Below are 27,424 nucleotides of genomic sequence, written 5' to 3' on the forward strand. Positions count from 1 at the left end.
AAACAAAAAGAAGGTTGAGTGTTCAGAAAGTTTGGGGTTCAAACCTCAGCCTGGTCTTACCAAATGCATGAAAAATGGTACATAAAACTTTTTTTCTGCTTAGCACTCAGCACTAGGGCTGGGTACCGGTACAGAAAATTCAGGTCCAGGTCCGGTTCAGGTCCGGAGGATCAGGTCCAGGTCCGGACCTGAACCTGGACCTGATTCAGCATGACTCATATCAATGGTCCATTTCACTACAAAGAAATCTGTTTGGTGGAGTATTAGACTCATACTGGCGCTTTAAAACCCTACAGCGCTAACTGCACCTGTACGATTGGCTGTAAAACTTGGTAGAAATTACAATAAACTCTACTCTACTTCACTCTTGTTATTTTCTTCAATCTACAAGTGCCAAAACGTGTGAATGCCTGATGAAATAATCTGTTAATTTTCTAATCGGTCCAACATCCGGTCCACCTAATTTTTTTAGGTCCGTTTTTTCTGGACCGGTCCAATAAGAAAAACCGGTTTTGTACCGGTACGCTGTACCGATACCCAGCCCTACTCAGCACTTATAAGACAGAGTATGGGAGTTGAACACACAATACAAACATTTTACTATTCTCCTAGTCCTACTGTAGTGACCTGTGTGGCTTATCCTATAGAAACATAGAGGGGCACCACCCCTATACACCGAAAACTGTGGAGAGAATCTTAGCTTTGACTAATCCAGTAGGCTTGACAGAGTTACAGTTTCACTTCATATTTTTTAAATCTCTCAACTTTCACAGTAGTTCATTACACAATGTTAGGTTTGCACACTTCCTTGTTTTCAAGTCAAGCCTTCGAATTCCTGGTTAAATTAGTTATTTCTTTAGGTTAATAATTGTTTTAAAAAAGACAATAATTAGGTAACCACTTTATTAAATTTCATACTTCCTAGAAGTTAATTGTATTGAATTTAAACAGCTCCTTCTTTCAGGAACAATGATTTCATCCTTGAGTCTGACTGTAGAGAATCAGTTCTGTTCTCTCACGTTGTCCGGTTCTCTGAACGTCCTGGTGAGGATTCTCACAACCTCAAACAGCACCTACAGTTGAAACAAGAAACACAGGGTCAACTAAATCTGTCTAAATACTGTTAATTCATCAAGTTTTAGACACTCAAATTTAACAATAACTTGAATAAGGCCATGTTGATTTGATAACATGGATGCATCTATTAAAATAATGTTTTCTACCACATTGTAAATCGTACAAGGTAACTACAGAGTAACTGCAAATACATGCCATAAATCTGCATACTAGGAATATCGAAAAACAGCTAATAATGTTGTAGAATGCCAAAGCCAAAAACTTTGGTATATCACTTAGATCTTACAATGAAATCAACACCTTTTTTTATTCGCATGTTCGCGTCAGTTTTTTGGTGCCCAGTGGATGTCATCCATATAATCAAATCAACATGGTCTAATGTGAAAACCAAGTCATTTCATGGTATCTTTGAGTGCAGAGTTGACACAATAGAAGAATCAACGGAAGACAAGGCAAATGATTACAAAGCTAAAAGCAACACAAATATATCAAGAACGAATAACTGTGACGAAAGTGAAACTATTTAAAATTGATGACAGATTGAAACAAAACCAGTATCGTGGTCAATCCCCTATAGCCCTTTCTACAGATATGATCTAGTATTTGTTATCAAAACATGTACGAAAACTGTGGACAAAGAAGGGAAAAAAGCAGTCTATCATGACGTTGACCTCTTGCTCAAGTTTCTGTCTGAAATGTATGAGAAACAATGAACTAATTTGGTATTGTCTGAGGAATATAAAGTTGACTTTTTTTACCAGCATTTGGTGTTTTCTTCCTCTTTTGAAACTTAAAGACTACAGGAAGTCTGAATCTTTGGACAGGCCCGGAGAGACCAGACAAGATAATAACCAGTGATGACCTCAGTGCCCTCATGTGGGCAACCCATCTTCCTTCAAGGGCATTCATCAATAACTAGCTTCACAAATCAGCCAAGTTCATAAACAGTCCTCCTACACAATTCTTCCATCAATTATTGTAATTCATCGCTCCATTTTTCACCATGTCAATGTGCTAAATTGGTTACTGTTACTTGGTTCTCCAGGGTCCGAAGATTTTGCCTAACAGAAACTTTGTACGGTTTATTGAGCCTGCATAAAGGGAAAGGTTTTACAAAACTTCAGTACATATATTTTTTCAAACATTTCACAAATTAGAAGGAAAGTTGTTTATCTTTCATGTGCAGATTTGTATTCCAATTTTCCTTAAAGATTCCTTGAATTTCCTTCTGATTCAATTAAGATTCTACTGACAAGAAGAAGCAACTATTAAGACTGTTGTTCTAATATATCGTCAAAAGATTAAGATGGTCACTCAGATATATTGTAGCCAGTTTGTGGCCCTTACTTTCCCATTGATCATATATACTGTGACCATCTGTCAACTGTGGCTTGCTTTTTGTCACGTACAGATTTGAGTGCATACACAAAATCCACACCTCTATTGCAATGAGTGCGATGATCATCCATTCCAGACGAAGGCTGTGCCGCTCACTGAGGTGTGTCCTCATCAGCTCTGCCAACTCCTGACAGTGTCGCAGTTTTTCATTCACCACCTGGAGAATGGCACACACAAAAAAACTTCAATGACTTGGTTGCTACAGTCACTGAGATACTTTGGACTGTAAAATTATACCATTCAGGATTCGAAATACTACCTGCATATGCAGGTTAGTGCAGGTAAAATTAGAGCTAGGCAGGTATTTCTGACGTCTACCTGCACCTAACCTGCACTGGTCCATGTACCAGGTTTTATACATAAATATTCTATGATGTAGGTGCACGTGGATAGTTATTAGCTGCATTGGCTGTTACCACTTATCAAGTATGAAATAATGGTTTCTGAACAACTTCAGTATGATCCATACTTCCTAACTTCAGAGTGGTGCAGGTAAAATTTGTCTGGTGCAGGTAATTTTCAATGTTACCTGCACCAGTGCAGGTATGCAGAAAAAAGTATTTTGGGCCCTGCCATTAATTCTGGTCTTCAGTATACTTTCTTGCCTTTGATTGCAAATTTTTCTAACTGCAACTCTCTTTTAATTTTACAGAAACAAAACCATGAAAACTCACTTCCTTTTGGAATTCTTTATTCTGATTACACATATTCCTTTAAAGGTTGTTTCCTATTGGACGACCAAATTGTCTTCAGCTCTGTATCATTCAGAGTTAGAGTATAACAAAACAGTTTCTCCAGATCTCTTCAAGGTCAATGACGAAAGATAGTGGATACTATCTGAAACATCTGACCGTTTCCAAAATCACATCAAGTCGCTTGTCTATTAGTAACTGCTTTTAGGTATATCTTTTTACCTGGAAGTCTAACCTTCATAGATGTGTCCTTAAAGGCCAATTTCTCCCTGCACCTACCGTGGTCCTTCCCGGGATGTTAAGGAACCTGCATGTCTTGAGGTACAGGCTCTCCAGGTGGTCCCTGTCCCAGTAGAAGTCAGGTGTCATGAGGAGGTCTGAACCCAGGTTGATCCTGTACCTGAGATAATTCAAAGGCACATCAGACTAAGGTAAAGCAGGTCCAACTTACAGCTAGATAGAGTGTAACGCTTAGTAGCTGATAGCACAATGTGGTAACATTTTTAGCCAAGAACACTCCTAAAGCTAGGCCACCTTGATCTGCGAGTTTAACTTTTATCAATGACAATGATCTTTATTACATATTCCTGCCCAACATGGGCTAAATGCATTGGGTTGGATAACTTATTATAAGTATACATGAAACAGGTTACATCTTATATCATCTAAAATCTACAGACTCTCTTCTCTCTTTTTGAAACTTGTGTAAACAAATTTACAAATCTTTTTAAGTGCATTATATTTAGGGGACAGGGGCAGAATGACAGACACTGGAGAGAGCCTTGCACAAATGTCTACTTTAACAACTGATATCCTACATAAACTCACAACGAGCTGGACAAGCTAAGGATGTAACACTGTACACGTGAAATCATATCACTCAAGAGCAATATTCCCGTAATAGACCCAACTGTATTGATATTTTGCATACATTGTGAAGTGAGAAAAATGAATCAGGCTGTGCCGACAAATCAATGACGTTCTGAGGCATGCTCTCCTCAAATTTCTAACTCTCTAAAACGCTACTTTCAGCACTTCTAAATTAAATTTCAACTGAAAACTAGGGAAACGATGTATGAGGTTATGGCCGAGGCAGCAATAAGAAATAACTGAAAGTACTATCCCCCCCAACCAAAAGCTCTGCTTTAAGAATATCATTTTCATACAACTTGGGCACAGTTTTGGGTTGATGTTGACATCCTAACAAAAATTACACTAGACACCCTCAGAAAAAGTTGAAAGCATCAACAAAATGCAAAGAAATGACCCTAGAACACCAGTCTGGCAGGAAAACATCCCAAGAGATCTAAGAATCGATTTCGTTCCACCTACTTGAGAGCAAAGAGCTCGCCAATTTTCTGCATGACCTTCGGGCGTGACATCTTGAGTCGTTTCCCCTCCCGCAGCAACTACAGGGGGGAGGAACATGGTTCTGCACTTAGGCCACTCCAATGTGGTAGATAGGTTCTTACAACTTTGACAACTTTGAACAAAACGCAATTCTAAAATCTGATAAGTAAACTCTTGGTTAAAAGGATGACCAGTATTGTTCAGGTATAACACTAGTTCACCTTTATCTGCAGGGTAATCAATTGCTTTTAAAAGATGGGTATTTAAGGAGTTCAAGTCAACCAACAGTGATTTAAAATTGAAATATTTTGAGGGCTTGTAAAAATTATCAAAAGCCATGTGTAAATTGTAAACCATTAAATTTTTGCTGACAGTTGCTGTGCTTCTATTTTCACAGTTTTTGCTGCACTGCTTCTTTTGTGCACAATCTTAAACACTTCAGAAACTTAGGGCTTGAAATACCACCTGCATATGCAGGTTAGTGCAGGTGAAATTGGAGCTGTGCAGGTATTTTTGATGTCTATACCTGCACCTAACCTGCACTGGTCCATGTACTGGGTTTTATACATTAATGTCCTATGATGTAGGTGTATGTGGACTGTTATTAGCTGCATTGAATGTTACAACCTATAAAATATTTAAAAAATAGCCGTGGTTCCTGAACAATTTTTAGTATGATCCATACTTCCTAAATTGAGAAGGTGCAGGTAAAATTTGTCTGGTGCAGGTAATTTTCAGTGTTACCTGTACCAGTGCAGGTATGCAGAAAAAAGGATTCCGAGCCCTGTGTGTGTTTTGTAATTCTACATTCTACACAATTGCATCAACTGCAAACACTACAAAAACTTTCTTTTGTTTTCCCTCCAAATGAGCAATAAAATCACAATGGAATTAAAAGTATCACTGTGACAGTATCAAACACAAATACATGTACCACCTGTTAAGTAAAATACCTACCTCAGGAATGTACATTATAGAGTCAACATAGTCGTCCAGCCAGGCTTCCCAGATAGCAAGTTTCACTGGTACAGAATGGGAGAACAGGATTTTATTACAATTCTACAAAGCTACCATAATGTATTCATCAATGATTGTAAATTCGTCTGGGCTAACTCAACAAAAATCTCACCATTTTTTGTGTAATAATTATGTATTACAGGTTTTGAACTGCTGTTGTTACCATTTTTGTTCAAGAACGCTAAATTTTCTCAACTTCTGTTCATTTTGCATCGAAACCTGTAAAGTCTTGGGTGACTATGGAATAACCGAAATACAACAAAGTATATTCCACATCACCCTGGGTCCCAGCCTGACCATGGGTCGGATCGGCTTTGGAGCAATCCTACCTGTGGTCAGGCCGGTACCAAGGGACAATATTGTGTTGTAAATCTCTATGTACATACCAGACAAAGCCATGGCATTGGAGAATGTGTACTTCTCTAGTATCATATCCAACTCTGCTGCACTGCTGGACAGCTGAATGTCTCCATTAGACAGCAGCGTGCTGTTCCTGCAGACAGCACAAAATACGGAGTTACTTTAGCTTCAATAAACAAGTCTAGTGTACTTTTCAACTGCAATACATATCATGCAAGAGGAGGAAATGGTCACTGTATAGACAGGTGGCAACTATTGACAAGATTTTTAATTATTGGGTCAATGTGAAACAAACAAAAGTTGGCCACAAGAGCTAGATGGGCCTTATGTAGAGGTGATAACGTAACTACATGTTTAATTGTATGTCCAAGTGTCATAGAAAACAGTTGTTCAACAAAAGTAATGAATATTCTTTCCCACTACTTTAGACACATACTGATGCTATAGTTACAGCATGTTCTAACACATCAGAAATAGCAGAACCTACTCTGTGTAGGAATAGTTCATCTGCTCGTTCTCCCACTCCACCAGAGCAATGTTGTAGGGGTTCCGCTCGTACTGCTCCAACATCTGACGCACTTCTCGCATCTGGGGTACACACGGAATATACATTCAACATATTTGTTTCAAAATGGTAAGTCTAATGGTTAAAATTGAACAATGCAGTATCACAGTGGGTATACAAAGAAGAAAAAGGACCAGGGCTGTAGCCAGCATCCGTCCTCTCGTCCTTTGGCAGAATTTTGTAACTGGGGACGGAAAAAAATTTTGCCCATTCCGTCCTCTGTGAGCAAAATTTAACCCTCAAAATGCAGGAAATAGCGTTTCAAAGGGTCTAGATTTCAAAATTTTTCCTGGGAGCATGCCCCTGGGCCTTCCTAGTAACACTGCGTCAAAGCCATTAAAAATCGAGGAGACGGAAAATGATTTCTGACTGGCTACAACCCTGAAAAGGACCCAGATAAAGTTGTGTGGCACTTACAGTTTGATCTTCCACGTTCCAGAATACGACCATGCCATCTCTGAAACATGAAAGTTGAATTGAAAGTTAAGGAACTGAATGTTCTGTTTGACAAAGGAAGAATGGAAAGTTAAAAAGAATCAAGAATGTTAATATTACCTCCACAAATCATTTGTCTGTACATGTGTGTGTGTGTGTGTGTGCATATGTGTGTGTATATGTGTGTATGTTTGTGTGTGTATGTGTGTATACATGTGAGTGTGTGTGTGCGCGTGTGTGTACACATGTGTGTGTGCGCGTGTGTGTACACGTGTGTGTGCGTGTGTGTGTGTGTGTGTGTGTGCGTGCGTGCGTGTGTGTGTACACATGTGTGTGTGCGTGTATCTGCATCATTGTGTACAAATGTCTGCATGTGTCCTTTGAGAAACATTACCCCAAACATAGCAGCTGAACCAGACAACATACTGCCACCTGAAGAAGAAGATGTCCCCCTGTGTGGATTGTCTGTCCACCTGTCCTCCATCTGACCTTGGTTCAGGGTCATGGCATACGTGAACAACGTCAAATGCATCTGTAAGAAGCAAGTTAACAGCTTTTATAAAAGAATACAGTTCAACCCAAAGGCAACATTGAGACAATTGTGATATCACAATTACAGTTCTTAAAAATGTTTTGAACAAAACATGCCTGGAGGTCTAAAATGGTCACTAGGGGGCCAAATACCGCATATTTCTGAACCTAAACTAGCAACTAGCCTGGAGTCCAGCCTTGTTGTTAGCTTTGGTCCGCTCACCAATGGTGAGGTAGTGACTGTCTGGAGTGGTCGCCAAAGGCTGGACTCCAGGCTAAACTGAAATGTTCAATGTAACTCAGAAATCATGACCATAGCATGTTCAGAAGATGAGATACTAAAACCAGACATTTTGCTGTAGTACGATGAAAAGTTGCTGGGAGGCCTATCTTTGCAATGATTAAACTTGAATAGTGTCTCTAGTAACATTTACCATACTCCTCAGCTGTAATGTACGCTATACACACCAGCATCTGATAGGGAAGTCAACAATACAACATTACTGTCTCTAGTAACATTTACCATACTCCTCAGCTGTAATGTACGCTATACACACCAGCATTCTGATAGGGAAGTCAACAATACAACATTACTGTCTCTAGTAACATTTACCATACTCCTCGGCTGTAGTATACGCTATACACACCAGCATCTGATAGGGAAGTCAACAATACAACATTACTGTCTCTAGTAACATTTACCATACTCCTCAGCTGTAATGTACGCTATACACACCAGCATCTGATAGGAAAGTCAACAATACAACATTACGATAAAGTTAGACATGGCCAATTATTGATAATATTTTTCATAATTAAATCTCATATTGGTTTTTTTAGCCTGGGTCCCATCCTCCATATAGTAACCAAGTTACAGTGGATACTAAGGAGGATGGTAAGTTAAAGAAATTTTCAAAAAGTTCCCAGTATTTCAATGTCACTACAATGTTAAAATGAAGAGTTCGTAGTCTCTGTGAGATTGCAAGTGAAACGTTAGCGGGAACAATGGAAAATGGATCAAATGGTCACAGGTATGTTGAGTTCTGAGAAATCATCACAAAAACTTAAAATTTTGAATATTTCAAGAATTACAATACCTTCTCCTTTGGCGCCTTTGCAGCTGCCAGTGCAGGTTGTTTGGTCCTAGTTCTGACTGCAGGTCTTATTTTGGTTTCCACATCGCTTCCTCTTGTTGTAAGTATCCTACAAGCTTGACTTAAATCTTTCTCCTTCATGTTCAAAACATTTCTGTTGAAAATCGAGCTGTTGTTTCTTGCATAACAGCTAAGAGTGAACAAGGAATGCTTTTTGACAAAAGGGAATGACGAAAGGACATCTTTCTTAAGAGAGTCTTCGTGAAATATATTTTTCTGAGTTTTGTTGAAATACCACTGCATTAGTGAACTGCTTGTCCTTGGAAGATGGGAGTCACCTGGATGGATGTTGGCCCTCTGCCGACTTCTACCCAAACTGCAGCTAGTCAGCTGGCTGACATTTCGATTGGAAATTCCAAGCAAATGACAGGAATTCCCCGTGGAAGTTCTTTTGGTAAAAGTTCCTGGAATCACAACACTGGAACTTGGCGGTTGTTGGAAAACCCTTACTAGTAACCGTGAGATCAAATTCCCTTCACTAAGAAACCTGGAAACGTTGGAAGTCATGTTTTTCTGTCTTCACTGCACTGCGACCATACTGTTTTTCTGTCTTCACTGTGACCGTGCCCGCTTGCTGGGACACGGGTTATGGTCTTGGTTTCTAAAAAAAAAAAAAAAAACACATCAAACATCTCAAATAGATAGGCAACATTATGAAACTTATGAGACTTGCACGTAATTCGAAATGACAATCCAAGGTGGGCAAGCACTAATCTCCAAGCAGATCCACGGTGGCGTAATATAGTATCAAACCCACCGTGCACATTTGACTCCCTTTGGCCGGCTATACTCCTTGGCCAGCTTTGATACTATCTTATGGCATCGTAGGATCTGCTTGGAGATTAGGCAAACACATAATCTTGCTTCCAGTCGCCCTAGCCCCTCCTTCGGGTCCCCTAGAATTTTAGGAAAAGCTGAGGTATATCAATATCTTCAAGTACAAGCTTTGGCATGCCAATGTGTGAGAACAGCTACAAAGGATAATCTCTTGTTGTTACTCACCCGTGATCACCGCTGAAGGTCAGAGTATTGCCAAACGCGGTGCTGAAATCACGCAACACCCGATTCACACGTCAATTTTGCCGCCATCTTGAAAGCAATGGCAACACGGTACAAAAACGCCGACTAGCGGTTACAATTTGCATAGCAGCCGCTACAATACTGTAAATGCATCTAAGTTTGCGGGGATTTGATTTAGCTGTGGCGGGAATATGGAGCGTTCACGGTAGCGCCGTACACTGTAACTTGTCACATACTGTAAACAAAAAAGTGCACGTTGATTCTGAGTTCATAGTAAGGCGGCCTCGCGAAAACCGTAAACATCAAACCACTAATAAACCTTACGAATATCTGCATTTACAGAATGTCATTGACACTCACAGTGTAAAAGCGCCGCCTATCGGATAAAATCATCATAACGTTAACCCCTAATGAACTTGTGTAATACTTAGTACTCAGTACGATGTGATATTAACTGACGAGATGACTCATTATTGCACATAAACTCAGTAAAACAAGCAAGAGCCTAACCTCTGCTTGGATGTCATCTAACCTGATATCTAGCATAGAATCAATGGCATAGTCTCTTCCGTCCCCTGCGCTGCGGCTGACGTTTGCTCTTGGCTAATATTTACATTATCAGTAAATTGCACACTTTTGTAAGGTTAGACCAAGGTCCAACATTCTTCAAATCATATACCTGTTCCTTATAAACGGTAGCGTGGGCCTTGGTACCACGTCACCTGCCAGAAGATAAACACTGGGAGCCGAAGTCAACGGCACAAAGGACAACTGGGATATGCTAGAAAAGATTAACCATAGAGGTGATGGCCTGGTTCAAGTTGCAATGTGTTGCTATATTGACAAAACACGTAAGTGACATGTTCGTATATGTATGTATTCTTGTATGTACACATTCAATACATCGGAAATATGCGTAACAAAATGTAAACTCTAAATACCCTATGTGGGTGGTTCCATGTCCTGACTTGAAATTCTTTTTGTGATCTTTCTGATTACTTTTGACTGGTCGATACAAATATGTTTCCGTCCTTGTGTTTGCCCAGGGAGTGAAGCTTTTACATGCACGGTTTGCTCGCGATCATAATTTGATTAACTGCGATAAAAGTGAACAAATAGGGCGTTAACGTCTCTTTGATAGGCCGACTGTGGATTTATTGACTGTGCGTAGGCTTTGTCGCCAGATTATCAAATATAGCCCACTGTTTGGGACACAGAAGGCGTGTGGCACTTCTGGTTGTTATATTTGTTTGAGGAGCAAAGGTACTTTGCAGCTTTTATTTTTCCTCTCCGTGAGTATCCTCTACACAATTTGTAATAAAAGTAAATGGAACAACTTAAATGAATCTGACAGCTGATTCAGTGACATCAAACTGAAGTATTCAGCGCTTGGACTGTAGACTTGTTAACTCCTAACGTTATATAACGTTATTTGCTTTATTCAACAGAATGGCACGGAACAAAGCTTCTCGTAAATCCGAACGTCTTGGTGAACAACTGGTGACTGTTACTACAGGTGTGCCAGGTTTTGCAGACATAATACCAACCGCTAGGAGGCGTTGCTAGACTGTTCGTATAACAATGATGATGATCATGATGGCCGCCGCCATGTGCACTGAAAGTCGTCTATGAAATGTTTCCATTTTATCCCTGAAAAATATCGTTTGTTGGGAATTTTAAGCACCACTGAGGTATAAGAACATTTTGCACAGGTTCCTAGACCCATCTTACAGCGGAAACATGCGGCAAACGTTAGCAAAACTTGGTGAGGTTATGTTCAAGGGCCGCATGTTGGGCAAATACCCCATCCGAAGGACTCGTACTTTCTTAGAAAGCGGGGAGATCGTCTTTAAGGACAGAGTGAAGATTATGTCCGTGAACTACAACGTCTTTGAGAAGAACAGCGAAGGTGCGCGGGACTTCGTCTTCTTCCACCTGCCTCAGGTCCAGTACAAGAACCCGGAAGTTCAAGTCGTGACTTTCAAGAACTTGACCCCATCACCTTTCCTCAAGTTTTACCTGGACGACGGAGAACAGGTAAACTTTTATATTCATCTGAATTTGTGATTGTGTTTCTTAGATTGTGGGTTTAAATCACAAAATAGTGTACTCAGTACATGCTTCTATCTGCTGTTATAATATAGAACTTCACACCTACAAAAAGGGACATCCAATGAAATTTTAGGGCCTTGAAACTCGTTTTTCCAAATTCAATTTTCAAGGCATTTTTACACACAATAAGTTTGATAATCGGAACGCACGTGTACATGACCAATGACTCCCAATTATGCTTCCGGAGATATCGTCAGGTTTCAGTACCCGAATTCGCGTGTCAATTTGCTTGGTGACCTCATGCGTTCGGAAATCACCAAAAATTACAGAAACAGGAAACCGTTAGTTACTCAATCCTGTGCCCATTTATTGTGGGGCACGATAAAAAAAGGGGTCTGTTTGCGACATGTTTGTGTGTTCTTTCTGAATGCTCAAAGTACGAAATAATGATACAAACTTGCTTGTAGTATGGTGAAGTGAATGTCAATATCGTACCGATTGTCTTATTCAGAATATTTCAAATATGAATGCTCTATAATTGCTTTGGGTGCCTTTAATTAACATTAACCTTCATTCAGTCATGGAGGATACACAACATCTAACTTTTAATGTTATATGTTATATATATGAATAGCATTACATATAGATGGATATGTATGTGTTTTGAAGATCTAATCTAAACTGAAATCTTCTGTCTTTCCTCTCTATGCAGGTTCTAGTAGATGTGGAGTACAAAAGTCGACAGGAAATCGTCAAACATGTGAAGAAAATCCTGGGAAAGTCAGACAGAGAGTTGGAAGAGATAGCGAAGAGTCAGCAGCAGAGTATCCACATCGCCAACTTTGGAATCAAGTGGCCACGAAAGTGTATCTGCGAAATCGAGGGCCAGCTACCGTGTTCATCAACAGAGGACTTTCCCAAGGAACTTCGCGGAAAATATCAGATGAAAAAGAGAATGGAAGAGCGATATTGAGAAACTTTGCAGTACTGTGACAAAGACAGTTGATTCAAACAAGGAGGTTATATCACATAACCTCCTTGATTCAAACAAGTATTGAAGCGTATATTAGTAAATGTTATAAGTAGTAAATGGTTCCAGCATTCTCAACTTGAAGTATGAAATGCAAATACTGTAAATCATGACATACTTGCAATAGTTTTATGTTCATTTTTTGAGGTCATTGACCTTTCATGCCAAGTCATCAAGCTGTTTGCTCAGAAATTACAGTATTTCTCCCATCATGAAGTTGGTACAAGGTGAACACCTCCTTTCTCTGCCTACTGTGGAATTAAAACCCTGTAAAGTTAAAATGATTTACAGTATTAAGTTCCCAGTGATCTTGAATTTTACAGCTGACAATATTTAATGCTAACTGCCTTATCTTCTATCATAGATGATAAGCATCTATCATAGATGATAAGCATAGGCAGTTATCATTAAAATAACAACATAAGACAGGTTGCCACTATTTTGCTTGTTCATTGTACCAAGGACTTTATATTACATTATATAACGTCTTTGGTTGTAAAGATTGAAGAAAACATGGTTCATGGAGATACAATTGTATGTAAAATACAACATTGCACAATTATTCATTATTACTATCTTACTGTATCACCACCTTGTTTGGGCTATGGCAAAATGAAACAGCAGTCACAAAGATAAAGATGACACTTATATGATTACATGCATGTGTAAAGCCTTCAGCAGTGTTTTCTTAGCTCCATATACTGAAGTTTGTAGATAAAACCTATTGAGCTATATGGTAACATAAAGGAGTTTTAATGAAAACTACTGTTTTATAGTATGAACTCATCACACAGAATGCAGCACTGCATATAGACAGGTACATTATCTTACCATTATAAGACTTAGAGATGCATCTCTGATAAAATGAAGGATCACAATAACTGAAATTTACAACAACAGACAACTTGTACATGTATCAGTTACAGCTAGCATAAAATACAATGACTTGCAGTAACATACTTGGCTGTGTTAGTGTTAACATTTATATCAGTGGTTGCTGACAGCCAAGCGAGGTTTATTCCTCAATAGTTCAATGTCACCATGATGGCTAATCTTGGATGTACCAGGACTGGTAATGTCCACGCAGATCAATCAGTTACGGGACGTCATTTTCTTGGTCTTTTACGACCTTTTCTCCATTTCTATGTCTCTAATGGTGCATGCTTTCTTGGGCCTTAGTAAGTCCCCAGGCAGATGGATCGGTCGAGGGTTGCTGTGTCGGTCTTTTACAACCTTTTCTGAATTTTTTGCTGCAGGAGTGTAGCCCAGACTTTCTTGAGGAAATAATCTTTTTTTTAACCTTTTGGAACACAAGGCTTGGAACAGATTCCCACCAACTCCCTCCAGACAGATTTCATCCGACCATATGCGATGCTTTCTCAAAGTTTCTGCCTTCCCGACAAGAAATCCCACAACATGAAGAACACCTATCATGTTAGATATGATCAGATGGTGTCATACTGTCATATTGATGTTTTTTCCCCACCATTAGGGCTTACTTCCATGGCTAGAATGAATAGGATCAAGGTTTTCATCGTATTTTAAGTTCATAAGGCCACGGCAAGTAAATTCTATTAATGACATCCTCTGCAGACTGCAAAAATTGTGAGATGGGCCCAAAAAAACAAGATTGGTACAGAAAAACAAGATGGCTACAGTGTCAAAATAGACACCACAAGAATTGAAGCGACTAAAGATGGTAGCACAGCTAACAGGTCATTCATTCCTGTATTCAAGACGTGCACTGGTGTAGCAAAAGTGGCACTACTGTAGTGTAGTAGACGTATCATAATCACCAAGTTGGCAACCACACTCATGGCTTCCATATTGGTGCCACCTTTACTACTATCCAACTTCTTTAACTGCAGTCATGGTTTCCTCGCCAGTGTCACTTCAACAAGTACCATCATTAGGCTACAACACAACCTATTAGCTCATTTTGGTAACCTCCGAGTCCAAAGAATAGAAAACCTTGAACGTGGACATCAGAGATGCCTTCACGGGTCGCAATGGATCCTTCTTCTCCACTCCATAGAAAAATTCTGATTTTTTTTCTGAAAATAGGGTAAAGATTAATGAGTGCACTAATGTCATTCATAAAATTTACTTGCTGTGGCCTAACAAACATTTCAAAATTCACAGTACTTGAAGAACACCTGTTAACGTACGTTATATGATCTCAAGCTGGCGCATGGTTTTCGAATCGAAACCCTGCCTATATATATCATAAAATCAAAGAATGGAATCAAACCTGGCTTTCAATGATAAGCAACACACATTGCTCTGCTGTCACCTCAATCTCACCTGCGGGGAACAATTGCAATTTGACAACCATCAGCAGCACCAAGCTCTGCCTCTTTGATTTATTTGCTGGAAACATGAAACTGGCAAAAGCTTTATGATGTATGTTGCTCCATAACATGCTCATGTCAACTGATATGGAGAGCTCCCAAAGTGTAATAGATTATTTCTATTCTTGGAAAGCTATCAGAGTACATACTTCAACCAACTTCAAGGTAGAAACGTTCAAAATGGCCGCAAAAGATGAGGAATCCATTAAAACACGCTTTCAGAACTACAGTAGAAGCCAGTTTATTGCACAACGGATAACGGCGTACCCTTCTGTTAATTGCACAGAATCGGCACTTGGGACATAGCGTTCTAACGCACAGGAGAAAACATTTAGCTCCTATAAATAAAACAACAGGAGCTAATTGACCCATTTGCATCATTGCCTTGCCTTACCTTGTGTCTTATTGGCCAATTTAAAATTGTCTTCAGCTCTTTTGCATTAATAGTTATAAAAACCAATTTCTTCCATATCTCTTTAGTGTCACTGATGAAAGATAGTGGATACAATCTGAAACGTCTGACCGTTTCAAAAAAACATATCCAGTTGCTTGAGTAACTGCTTTTTTAACATTAAACCTCTTGACAAGTTTTGCTTCTTAGACTGGGTACCCTGTAGCTTACTTGATATTGCACTTTTCTTTCAAATGGTAGAAAAATGGCAAGCTCACTGGCATTTACAGGCTCCCAGTGGAATATCCTTCATGCCCATGACATTTCAGTGTGCTATTAAGAGGGCAAAATGGCAAAGCCATTGGGAACTGCATTAAGAAACATTGATGTCCGCAAACGTTTTGAAAATTTATAACTACGTTTTACACAGTTTGAACTGTATATGGGTGTAAGATGTGGTTTCAGATGTGGAATCAAGATAGTAATTTTTATGAATTTATGTTTGAAGTTTGGTAAGTGTAATGAAAACGTACCCATCTGTTTTGAACTTCTAGCATATATTGTGAGTGACTGCAAATTGTGAAATACCTGTTGTGTGCAATTTTCGCGAGGCTTGTGCTCATTACATGTGTGCATCTCTCACTCGATACACTGCTGTATCTTATATACTGTATTGTTTCACTCGCAAACTTTTAGCTAGCCTGAGTATCATCGGACATGGTTAGCAAGCGAAAGTCGTGAGCCAGCGGTCACTATGGAGGATGATACTCAGGCTAACTTTTAACACCATAAATGACATATTTCCCACCCTGCTGCGAAACTTAAATTTACAATGTACAGTAGAATCTAATTCAGAAATGGGTGGTGTGAGGCATCTTTGGGTTGCATTTCATTTTCCTATCATCTGAAGGCCTAAAAAAAGAACCATAAATGCATTTGCCTGGAGGACATCTTGTTTGAAACCAGACTTTAAACCAATTACAGCTGCTTCTTGTGATTGGTTGTTGAAAACCATTGATAAGGTGGATAAGGATTCTTTTTTTCAACACTTTGAACTGAAGCCCAAACTCGCAAATGTTAACCGCCAGCAGTTTTAAAAAAGATCATGTAGGAACAGTTCGGAGATTGTGGGGGATTTGTGACAGCAGTGCTTTTGAACCCTCAAAAGAGTCCAAGGTCATTCTGGCTCACTTTTAATGAGCGTAACCAATGCATCGCCATGACAAAGTAAAGACCATCCACTTCAGGGAATCAGACAGTGTTGAAATCTTTTAACCTTTCAAATGCAATATTCAGTTATGTACACTCAGTGTACCACCACACAACACTATGTTTCAAACAATAGATTTTGAACTTGTAATGCATCAATAACTGTGGACACTCTAACAACCAACAAGACAAGGGCTCTCCCCCAACTGTTTGGTGTCAAAGTGTTGAACGTTAACGGGTTGATTCATATTCTTTTTTTAAATCAGAAAAACCTCATTCGCAATCTGAGAGCCACTAAATTGAATTGTTATGACTTTACACAAGTTGGCATGAGCCATGACCTATTATCCTATAGGGGGGGGGGGGGTCCTTTCTATTTGCCAGTGTGACTCAGCTGGCCGTAGGTCCTGTCCATTAACTGAGCACTCCCAGAGATAATGACTTCTCCAAGGCTACATGTCTCTCAACTAAGCAAGGAAGATATCTGTGGAGTTTTCTAGTTTGGGCTAGACAAGGGTAATACTGCAAATCATCCCTCTTACTTTGTGGAGGTTTCAGTTTGCAGCATTGTAAAACAAAACTTGTGGTATCTTTGAGTTCACTGTTGAAAGAATATAAGATACAGCAGAAGAAACAACTTTTTTCGAAATTGAACCAGTGAATAGTACAGAATACCATGAATAGTCTGGTATGTTGACATTTTGGCTCCTGTGGTAACTTTTGGGACTATACATTGTTTTCATTCATATTTTTCCCACTTGGTATATGATTCTCCTGTGAAAATCAGAGATACAAGCAGTGTGGCTCAAACGTAGCCTCTACCAGGCTCCACAGGTCGCTGGAAAACTTTGTCACAAACTATTCTCCTCGGCCAGATACTACTCCTCTGTTATGCTAGATCTATCTGGCCAATTTCTACTATTTCTCCCACAACCTGTGGAGCCTGGCAGATGCAAGCTCAAATGTACCAGCTAAGAAACTGGATTGTGAATCTCTTACATGTACTACTGCACATCTACATGTGTACATTGCTCTCTGTGGTACACACAGAGGAAGGCCATGCCTACTGACTGTATACTACATACGAGGGACACTACAGACTGACAGAAGGGTTCTCGCTAAGGGTGGGTACTGGTACAGAAAATTCAGGTCCGGTTCAGGTCCCGGTCCGGACCTAATTCACTATGTGAATAATACTCAGAACAATGGTCCATTCCGATACAAAGAAATCTGTTTGGTGGAGTATTTGAGTCCCACTGGCGTTTTAACATCTTACACGGCTAACTGCTCTATATGATTGACTGTAAAACTGGGTTGACATTACAATAAACTGTATTCTACTTCGCTCTTGCTATTTTCTTCAACCTGTAATCACCAAATATGTGAATTTTTGTCCATATAACCTCTTCATTTTCTAATAGGTCTAACATCCGGTCCACCAAATTTTTACAGGTCTGTTTTTTCTGGACCGGTCCAATAAGAAAAACCGGTTTTGTAACGGTACACCTAGTTCTCCCAAGCCTTTTCACTTCAGCAAAGGGGCCCCCTACGCTGTGATTTGGATCCCCAGTATGCTTAGCCATGGCAATTGTTGACGGGGTTTCTTTTGCTTGCAGTCTCACATATTCGCTATAGGGACTACTATTTAAGTTGTGATGTTAGATAACACATATTGCCCTTCTTTACTTAACAATGGAAAGTGAGTGACAATGTTGGTGATGTATGTATCCTTCCATGTACAAGGTCAGGTACCAAGCAACAGACAGCTGACAAAGATATTTTCCACCATGGAAAAATAAACATTTATTCAGTGGCAAATGACCTCTCACCCCACCTGCAGGTGACCAATCACATGTAAGCATACATGATTCAATTATCCTTTTTTTTCTCTGGTTGGTTGCTTGGCTCACATAGTACAATTCGATTGGTAGATGGCCACTTCCATCAGTACACATACTGATCTGATGCACTTTTTCTTCAAATACCTGGACAAGATCTCTGGTCCACATGTTTAAGACAAGACTATTCTACTGCAATGCAACATTACCATCCTGTACAGTTAATTACAATTAAGCATGCCAGGCTTAAATAATTACAAAAAGGCAGTACTTCATGTGATGAACCGATCCTATTACTCGATAGAATTGTGAACTCTTCTTATTTTCATGCCACTGCGTTACAATTCTGTTTCCATAATCTTGGTAAGAAACAAGTCGTAAAATGGCTATACAGTTTTCACATCATGTTAACTGCATTACATTTAGGACATTTTCATTTCCCTATTTTGCTCGTCCTTTTAACTCGAAGAAAGCTACATAGTAGTCAATCACAGTCTTGCTGCAAACCACATTTTTTCACTACTGTACAATATTATAATGGATACGAATATCCATTCATATATTCTTTAAAAACATTTCACCAGCTATACGGTAAGCGTTGCTATAAAATATGCATCTAACCAACTTTCATTGGTGCGTGAAGGAGTGGGAATTTCCTTGGGGAAATCATTGCAGTGAGTCGAGAAATTTGATGGTTGAAAGATCAACAGATAATGACAAAAACAAAGGGCTCGTAAAAATATCAAGGGTAAGTCAAGGCAGCGACAAGATAACAATCTGTCCTTTCACGATTTCAAGATTTACACATTTGAGAATGCTTGCTGATTTGGGACAAGATTATATCGGTTGCTTTATGTGAACAGCATATGTGTCTATTTTGTGCAAAAAAATCATTTAAATGTGTCCCATGCTTATCTTGTTTTTTCCGTATACTTTGCTCATGATCCAAAGGGTAGACACATTTTTGGTTCTCATTGCTGTATTCAAATATAGCTGTGTGAGGGGGCATCCTATGGTTGGCCAATAGCAGGACTAGGAGCTTACATTACAAATGGGTACTTTTGTGCATCACCATCCACAAAAAACTACACCATCTTTACTGCTTTTCTGGGCACATACAGTTACTGCTGTTTAGTGATGGTCTCATATATACTTATAATATACATATATATATTTACACAGAAGCAAATTACCCACTCTCTGCAAAAAGGTTAGTTCTTTGCTAACACACCCTAATACGTTTACTGGTAACCATGTTTTACGTCAACATCCCTACTCATTTCACCAACATGACGTCGAGCCACTTCTTTTACAAGTGAAATGCTGCTTCACAGAATATTTACACATTTTTAAATAGCACAATATAAATACACTTTTAATCTTTTTTTCTCACTAGGACACAAGCACATAACTATTAGACTTTGTTTAGTGGAACAAACATGCAAATGGCTACGACTAACCACATGGGTTATGTACAAACACATGTCAAAGCCTTAGGCTTTAATAATTGGTTTAGCTTTACAGATTTGAAGCAGGCGCTACTCTATGCTGAGGATTCTTTTAAGTTTTCCAGGTATTCTGTCATATCGTCATCTGGTTTCAACCCCATTTGTCGATAGTCCCAGTCAAACTCGTCCTCCGTAGGAGGGCAGGGATTACTCGTTATTCTGATTGGGTCTTTAGGTGCCGCAAACGTGGTAAAGTTCACGGCGGGCATAGTGTCCTCTTCAGGTGTTTCAGTTTCCTTGTTTTCGTTCTCATCAGCAGTCATGATTGGTGGTGGTGGAGGAAGAACGTCTTCGTTCTCCTCTTCGTTGACGTTCTCCACCGATCCAGTTTGGGACGGCTCTTCCGACCCCTGGGTGCTGACGGTGTTGCTGGCAGGTGCCGGGCCCTCACCAGCCTTGCCCAACCACACCCAGTCATGGGCATGGGTCAGACTCTCATCACTTCCATTGGGTATTCTCTTCTGCTTGTATCTCGCAGCAAAGAGGATACAGTTCACCAGGAACACCATGATGGCCAGGCAGAACACTCCAAGGAGAGCGTACATACCAATCTCGAGATCCGACAGCTTCCGCGGCTGTTCCACATAGTCTTGGTATGACTCTTCGCTCTCCACTGAGACCCGTTCCACTTCCTTCTTGCTGCTGCCTGGCAGATTACCAAAGTCTAAGTTGTCCAGAGGTATGATGATGTTCTCTTCCTTTCGTCTGTCCTCCACGGTGTCAACAATCATATCGTTTTGAACTTCCTCCTCTGTTGAGGTTGGGAGCATCTCCTCTGTCTCTTCATAGACATACTCTTCATCATTAGTGTCCTCCTTCTCTTCACCAAACTCGACACGAAGGATGTTGGAATCTACTGTCAACTCGGGTTTTGTCTTCTTGATGTCATTGGGACGATTTTCTGCGTTGAGTTCGTCCTCTTCAGCTGGGGGGTCGCTGCTTTCTAGTTTGGGAATGCTGCTGGTGAGGTTCACGTTGATCTCTGTGCGAGTGAAAGCTAACTCGCTGCCTCGTTTGCGCCGCATGCACCCTTCAGGGATCCTTAGTTCCACCTCCAGGAGGTCACCTTTCCCGTGGCCTGTGGCGATGACACGTGGGATGGTGTGGGTTTTGCTGGGGCTGAGGGCCACCACACGTGGGTTCAGGGATGACACTTTGATGCTGTACTCATTGTCTTCGATTTCTCGCAGCCAGAATGCTGATCCATCACTGAAAGACACTGAGACATCCAGAACTCCCCGCTGTAAGAGAGATAACAAAACATTTTTACTCTCAAAGGTCATGACATTCTGAAAAAAGATCCAGGATATCTATCTCACACAAACTACATGACAAACTCTACATAATCCATCATCTTCATACCTCAAATACTGATACGCATGCCATTTCTGAAACTCTCCAGAGGGCGTTTACTCTTATCGGGCTGTGCCAAAAGGAGTGGCCTGTATCCTACTTCAACATTGATTGGCCATTTTTCAAACCAAGATACCCATCTGCACCGACCCCATCATGAAACTACCTCAATAAGATCATAAAAAGAAGTCATGAAGTCCTTTTAGTTTGTTCTGTTGGGCAGAGGTTAGATTTGCCAAATGCTAAATGTGTTTTGTGAGATATCCCAAGGGATGTTAGTGGGATTCTCCAGTTGTTTCAGGAACGTGACCAGCATCAAAGTCACAGTCCTTCGGTTTTGTCTTCGATGCAATCAGCGTTCTTTACAGCCACAGGAGTTAGAAATATTGCCATGCTGAAATTAGCTACAATCCTCCTACTGCCCTCTATGCAACACGATGATGCAATTTCACCGATGAGGTCGGGGATGTAATTATCAGATCGACTTCTTGGAGTTCAACACGTGGCTTAGGGGCATGTCTTGCAGCAAGGACTCTGGGCAGTCTTTATCTTTGATTGGGTTGTAACGGTTGGCAGTCTGCCCAACACTGTGTGATACACCCAAAAGATATATCTAGTCATTCTTTGGTGGTGAAATGACTTGGGTCTATTGGGGGGAAAATCCATTTTAACCCTCTTGGCACTTTATTAGCTTGTGGTAGGCCAGACGAATTCCCTTCCCTAATCAAATTCTGCGATGAAACATGCCACAATCTAAGACAGCGTAGAGGGAAATCAAGATAAAGTGCTGAACTCTCTATCCTTTGGGACATCCAATATCTGAAGTGAATCGTCTGACCGCCGTGAACCTAAAACAACGAATCATATCTGCCGTGACTTCACCTCTTGTTGTCATTTGATTTTCTGTGTGATTCACATGATACCTAACTGCAGCATTTTTGCCAGATTTTCTGAATACGTCTCTTATTTCTCAGAAAACTTGTCCAGCGATATGGATTGACTGAAGAAAAATGTGTCATGTTTGCCATGATTTTCGTTCTGTAAAATTATGTTTTTCGTCAGCAATAAAAAGAATGGTTAAAAAAAAGGCTAAGAACAACAGAACAAACTAGTGTCTTACCTGATATTGTCCTGTCATTGTCTGTTGTGCCGTTGTTGTGGCTGAGAAGATCTTGCCCCCGGAGGATGGTTCAGGTGTCAGTGACATGGTAATCCCAGCAACGACAATGGCCTTGATGCCCTTGATTGTGACCTTGTCATCAGCGACCATCAGTTCCTGAGCTCCCATCAGTCTGCCATTCAGTGGAGAGATGACCTAACACAAAAGGGTCAAGAGATTTTTTTAAACAATGCTAAAAAAAAGCTTGTATCCTCTAAATCTTGGGAGAAGATTCTGACAAAAGTCAGACTGACCATTACTGACTATAACAGGCCAAAGTGGGCCATAGCCTTTGATTGTAATTTGTTTACCAGCGAACATAATTGTACCATCAGGATACCATGTTTCTACCAAACTTCATAAAACGACACCCTACCCCCACTTACTCCCTTGCAATGCCCAGAATAGCCAGAAATTAACATTTCTGTGCATCTTAGAAAAAAGAAATGCATCAGATCTTTAAAAATTAAGTTGCAAGTATTCTCCCTACGATTGTTGATATAATCCTGCAGAAGTGTACAGACAATGGTGTTGCACACTATGATAGAGCTACAACACATACCTGTATTTCTGTAGTCCCTGGCACTTTGGCGTTGACTGTCCTCCCCTTCAGGGATGCGATGGATTCGTCCGCAACACGGATAAAACTGGACACAAGTTCCGTAATCTGGAGGTACCTGTCACCCAGCAGGAACCGGTTTTCCCCGGCTGAAGAAAATCACCAGAAAAATATAAGTATTAGATATGGTGGAGAAAGTCCTCTGAAACTTGGAATCAGAATTATCAATTTTTTTGTTTAATAAGTGTAATGCTGCGAAAATACAAAACAGAGTTGAAAACAACGCTTAAATCATGTGTCAAAACCACAATAACTTGTCCAAATTCCAACACGAAATGTTCTGATGTAGTTAACTTGTTCTTTGTTTTGCCGACAAGTATCCACACGCCAAATATCAAATGAACCCACCTTGATCATGAGTTATGCTGTATGCAAACAAACAAACCTAACCACAAATGGAACCAACAACACAACCTCATGGTTTAAAATATGTAATACATGTATCTGAAAACTCACCCAGGTCATCCTCTGGAGTGTAGAAACGAGTGAACACCTGCACCGTTGCATGCTGGTACCGTAGTCGACAGGCTGCCCGTGCCTTCCCCTCAGTGGCACTGTCTGGCGAGACCTCCTCGCGGAGCAGCTGACGTGGGTCAAAGTTGAGCTTTGCTGCTGCACTACGTGACTGTCTACTGAGTGGGACAAGATGACAATATAAGTTTTGGTAACATTTCTTTGTTAACACCTTGCCTGAGTACCATCCTCCGTAGTGACTATGGACACTACGGAGGATGGTACTCGGGCTAGTCAACACCACTGATTGCTATTGGACCCTACAACCTAAATTTGCCAACTATCAGACTAGTTTAGACATGAAAAAACTTTATGATGGATTCAATCCAATTTCCTGACTGTCTCTGGCCTTATTCATACAGATAAAATAAATCACTGCATATTCTGAATGTAAACTGTTTAATTTCCTGCATTTCTACAGTACTCTAGAGATCTTTAGTCCCATTTGAAAAGCTGCAATCAAACTTCCGTTTCAAAATTCTTATTAAAACTTTAGATTGCCACAGGTAACTTCTGAAAGAAGAGTGACACTCCGGTCCATTGTGTGCTTTTCAAATTTCTATTCTTTTAGCACAAACAGTGTATAGTGTACACATGCAAGTAAAGACGAGTATTTCTGCCTGGGGATACTGAAAATCTATGGTATGTTTGAGTTCAAACAATCAGCAGCGACAAAATGGGAGCATATGTTTGCAGTGAGATAACTTTCCAGTCAGAGGTCACCTTGTAAACGTTTTAAAAATCACAGAATAAGAAAATAAATAATTCATGACAGTAAAATGTGATAGTGAGAGAAGCACACCTGTTATAATTGTTGTCTGACACTAGCGCCACCTTCCATCCCTTGATCTGACTCAGTCGGGTGTCGCTGAGCTCTACGGTGAGGGGCAGCTCCGGCATCCATACCGTGAAGTTCAGTTCCGTAAACACGTCTGCGTACGAGACAATGATGGTGGCGTGCTGTGATCCTCTCATTTCTGTGCCGTCAAGATACACCATGGAACAGTCGTGCATTACCTTAGATGAGGGGAGAGAAGCAAACTTTTATTGCATGATCATTTATATCTTGATTTCCTGAAACAAATTACATGTTCACACATATATACTTACCGGTATTCAATTGACAAAAAATCATCATGATGAGTACTTAAAATAAGTTTCCTACAAATTGCTAAAATACTTCAAGATAATCATTTTTATAAAAACTATTTGGGACGAACGAACCCACTCAAATGCTATCACAGAAATATCAGTAAACGTGATGTCTTAACAGACTCAGCAGATAATTTGAATCTGCCAAAGGTTAATTACCTGCGCGCGGAGGCGTGAATTATTGACAAACAGACAGACTTCCCCGCTAAAATTGCTTTTCCGTAATTTGCCACACGGATGATTCTAAATCTTATTTCCGAGCGGAATGGAGGCGAGAAATGTATGGAAGAACACGGGTCAGTCTGTAGGGCAATAACACCTACATGGTATGTTCACAATGGAGCCATTAACACAGTGAAATATGGCAGACTTCAGCACTCTGGTGCTGTAAAACATATAATAGCTTTCATATCAAAGTATACTACAGAGAGTGTATCATCCAAATGGCATATAAAATGCGGGGGCGAAAGGGTATAGAAAAGTAACCCACGTTTCTTATGAATAATCAATGAGATGAACACGGATGCCTCAAGGGTTCAACAATAACACATCTGGCAGTTTTAGAAAAGCTGATGCTGGTGTTTCTCAAAAACGCTTAGTGTTTTGATTGCATGCATGTCTTTTTCAAGCTCATAAGTGAAAAAAGATTCCTTCATAGTCATACATTTCAAACAGTTATAGTTTAAAAAACTAATTTTCTATCTTGTATAACATGGGGAGGAGTATTGTGCGTGCATTGAAAACAAGTGTTTTATGACAATTTAGCCCATTACAGGAATTTTGTTTTGCAACAAGCAAAATATCTTTGCAGATGTTATTTTTCTACGTTATCTTTCATGAGCAGTTTCAGGTATCCTTATCTCAGCATTGAGTATTCCGCACCATAGTCAAGCTGAAATTTTTACCTTGATAACATCAGTGCCTGGCGACGTGCACGTCGCCTTATCGCTGATATCAATCACCTTCCCAGACCGCATCACGGCAAGCACACGCAGCGGTGTCGACACATGCAGCCCATTCAAGACTGCTGTATTCAAGAGCTGAGTATGCTGTTAAGTAGAAAACAACAAGAAAAACGATTAACACAACATGAACATGTCATAAAAACAATCAATAATGTTTTCTTCTAATTTCTGTCAGGTCATACATAATGGGATATTCTCGTAATCCTCTTTACTTCCATTAGGCCATTTCTTTGTACAGGTAAGTTTGTAATGCTTATCCAAACAATCTAACAAGGTGGTCTTCAGCACAGCAAAGCTCATGTCAGTTATTTTAGCAACTGTGCTATAAGTCTTTACCTAAAATGGCAAACGAGAATAGCTCTTAAAATACACAACTCAATCTTTTGATTCTACTTCTGTCCTATGAGTAAGTCTGTAATTATTGTTTTTGTTGGTTTTCTGAGTATTACAGTTGGTCTTCAATTGAAAGATCTACCATTAATAATAATAAACAAGATGTCGGATGGCTATAGAATTGTGTGTGGCCAAGTCTCCATGCTCTAGTAATCAATCAAGTTCACATGTATTGACAGCAGCTGTCACCTTAGCAATGGGGACAAGGATGGGTCTCTCTTCCTCCGAACTTTCCTCGCTGTCCTCCCGAATTTCTAGATGGGTGATGATCTTCTGGTTCGGGGTGAAGACCTCCCGCTGCATGTCCTTGACCTCGTATTCGATGCGCCAGTTGATGCGAGGACCACCATGTTCAAGGCTCGACACGTTACCCGCCAGGAGGTCCCACTCGAAAATTGGTCTGGGGGGAATTTCTCTGCAAAAACAAAAGATTTTGTCAGACCGACTTATTTTAAAAAATGAGAATATATTGATATAACCAAAGACATAAAATATTTCCATAAAAGCCTACAAAATCTAATTTCTCTTCTACATTAAGTTTGTCAAGTGCAAAAGGTCACTCCTATCCAAGGAAATAATTTTTCTTCTAATCCTATCACAAGTAAGCAAAGACTGCTTTATTTCAAATGTCAAATCCATATAAAAATATTAAAGTGCCACATAAAATCAACCAAGTGTTATAGACAAAATAAAGTATACTGGTATATAAGAAGAAGTATATTGATAGATATATTGTTACTATGAAGAAGTATATTGAAATTTTTGATACAACACGACGTGTAGACCAGATTTTAAGGGCTAAGTAAGGCACTGATTTTATTGTTTGAAACTAATAACATTGCATTGACTTTGACGGAGTAACCAAAATGAATTGTATACATTAGAGAAAATTACATAGGGCCCCTATTAACAGCACGTATTGCATCCTCCCAATTTAGTGATGGGTTGTACAAACCCAGACTTATTATCTTCCAGAATATCTATGTGAGATCATTACCCAGTCTGTCACTGGGAGGGCTAAATGTACCTACTGGGAAATTGATGGGCTACATGAGACTGAGGCTGAACATGTGCAGGCATTCCGCAGGGGTTCTCAATTTTTCATGAGCCTGTTTACACAGTAACTCCATCTAACAATGAATCACACATTTAGACATGAAAATTACTCCACTATCCTGACCTCCCTGAGATGTCTGGTCGTTTAACAACCACCAAAATGGCTTTGGAGATATCCTCTGTCAAATATGCTTTGATGTCCCCCACATACAAGTGCCTCAATCGTTGGCAACAAT

The 27,424-nt window shown here is 39.9% G+C and overlaps 3 protein-coding genes and 1 long non-coding RNA gene across 5 annotated transcripts in view; 1 reads left to right on the plus strand and 3 right to left on the minus strand.

The window, feature by feature from the left end:
- Positions 1 to 477: 477 nt before the first annotated feature.
- On the minus strand, positions 478 to 7,422 carry LOC118426011 (required for meiotic nuclear division protein 1 homolog). Its single transcript, XM_035835225.1, has 9 exons — positions 7,327 to 7,422; positions 6,877 to 6,916; positions 6,382 to 6,482; positions 5,921 to 6,027; positions 5,475 to 5,539; positions 4,500 to 4,576; positions 3,447 to 3,567; positions 2,516 to 2,632; positions 478 to 1,073 (listed from the first exon to the last, which is right to left on the minus strand). Exons 2-9 carry the CDS (start codon positions 6,907 to 6,909, stop codon positions 1,002 to 1,004), a joined length of 693 nt encoding a protein of 230 aa, XP_035691118.1. The 5' UTR covers positions 6,910 to 6,916; positions 7,327 to 7,422; the 3' UTR covers positions 478 to 1,001.
- Positions 7,423 to 7,851: 429 nt separating this feature from the next.
- On the minus strand, positions 7,852 to 9,680 carry LOC118426037. The gene is made up of 3 exons (XR_004832356.1): positions 9,582 to 9,680; positions 8,523 to 9,180; positions 7,852 to 8,167 (listed from the first exon to the last, which is right to left on the minus strand). It is a non-coding gene; the product is annotated as an uncharacterized LOC118426037 (long non-coding RNA).
- A 1,472-nt stretch (positions 9,681 to 11,152) lies between these two features.
- Positions 11,153 to 13,629, plus strand: LOC118426015 (28S ribosomal protein S25, mitochondrial-like). The gene is made up of 2 exons (XM_035835229.1): positions 11,153 to 11,636; positions 12,364 to 13,629. Exons 1-2 carry the CDS (start codon positions 11,340 to 11,342, stop codon positions 12,622 to 12,624), a joined length of 558 nt encoding a protein of 185 aa, XP_035691122.1. The 5' UTR covers positions 11,153 to 11,339; the 3' UTR covers positions 12,625 to 13,629.
- Positions 13,630 to 18,410: 4,781 nt separating this feature from the next.
- LOC118425974 (transmembrane protein 132B-like) overlaps positions 18,411 to 27,424 on the minus strand; it is a 30,032-nt gene continuing 21,018 nt past the window's right edge. Inside the window, exons 4-10 of one of the 2 annotated variants that reach the window (XM_035835164.1) lie at positions 26,322 to 26,547; positions 25,680 to 25,823; positions 24,425 to 24,639; positions 23,566 to 23,738; positions 23,053 to 23,198; positions 22,452 to 22,646; positions 18,411 to 21,219 (exon numbers count right to left, since the gene is read on the minus strand). In XM_035835164.1, the coding sequence (XP_035691057.1) occupies positions 20,014 to 21,219; positions 22,452 to 22,646; positions 23,053 to 23,198; positions 23,566 to 23,738; positions 24,425 to 24,639; positions 25,680 to 25,823; positions 26,322 to 26,547 (2,305 nt within the window). In that variant the 3' untranslated portion in view covers positions 18,411 to 20,013. Of the gene's footprint in view, positions 21,220 to 22,451; positions 22,647 to 23,052; positions 23,199 to 23,565; positions 23,742 to 24,424; positions 24,640 to 25,679; positions 25,824 to 26,321; positions 26,548 to 27,424 lie in introns of both variants that reach the window. The other variant, XM_035835163.1, reaches the window with a different exon arrangement.

Source organism: Branchiostoma floridae, chromosome 11, assembly GCF_000003815.2.
Source record: "Branchiostoma floridae strain S238N-H82 chromosome 11, Bfl_VNyyK, whole genome shotgun sequence".
NCBI classification, from domain to species: Eukaryota; Metazoa; Chordata; class Leptocardii; order Amphioxiformes; family Branchiostomatidae; genus Branchiostoma; species Branchiostoma floridae.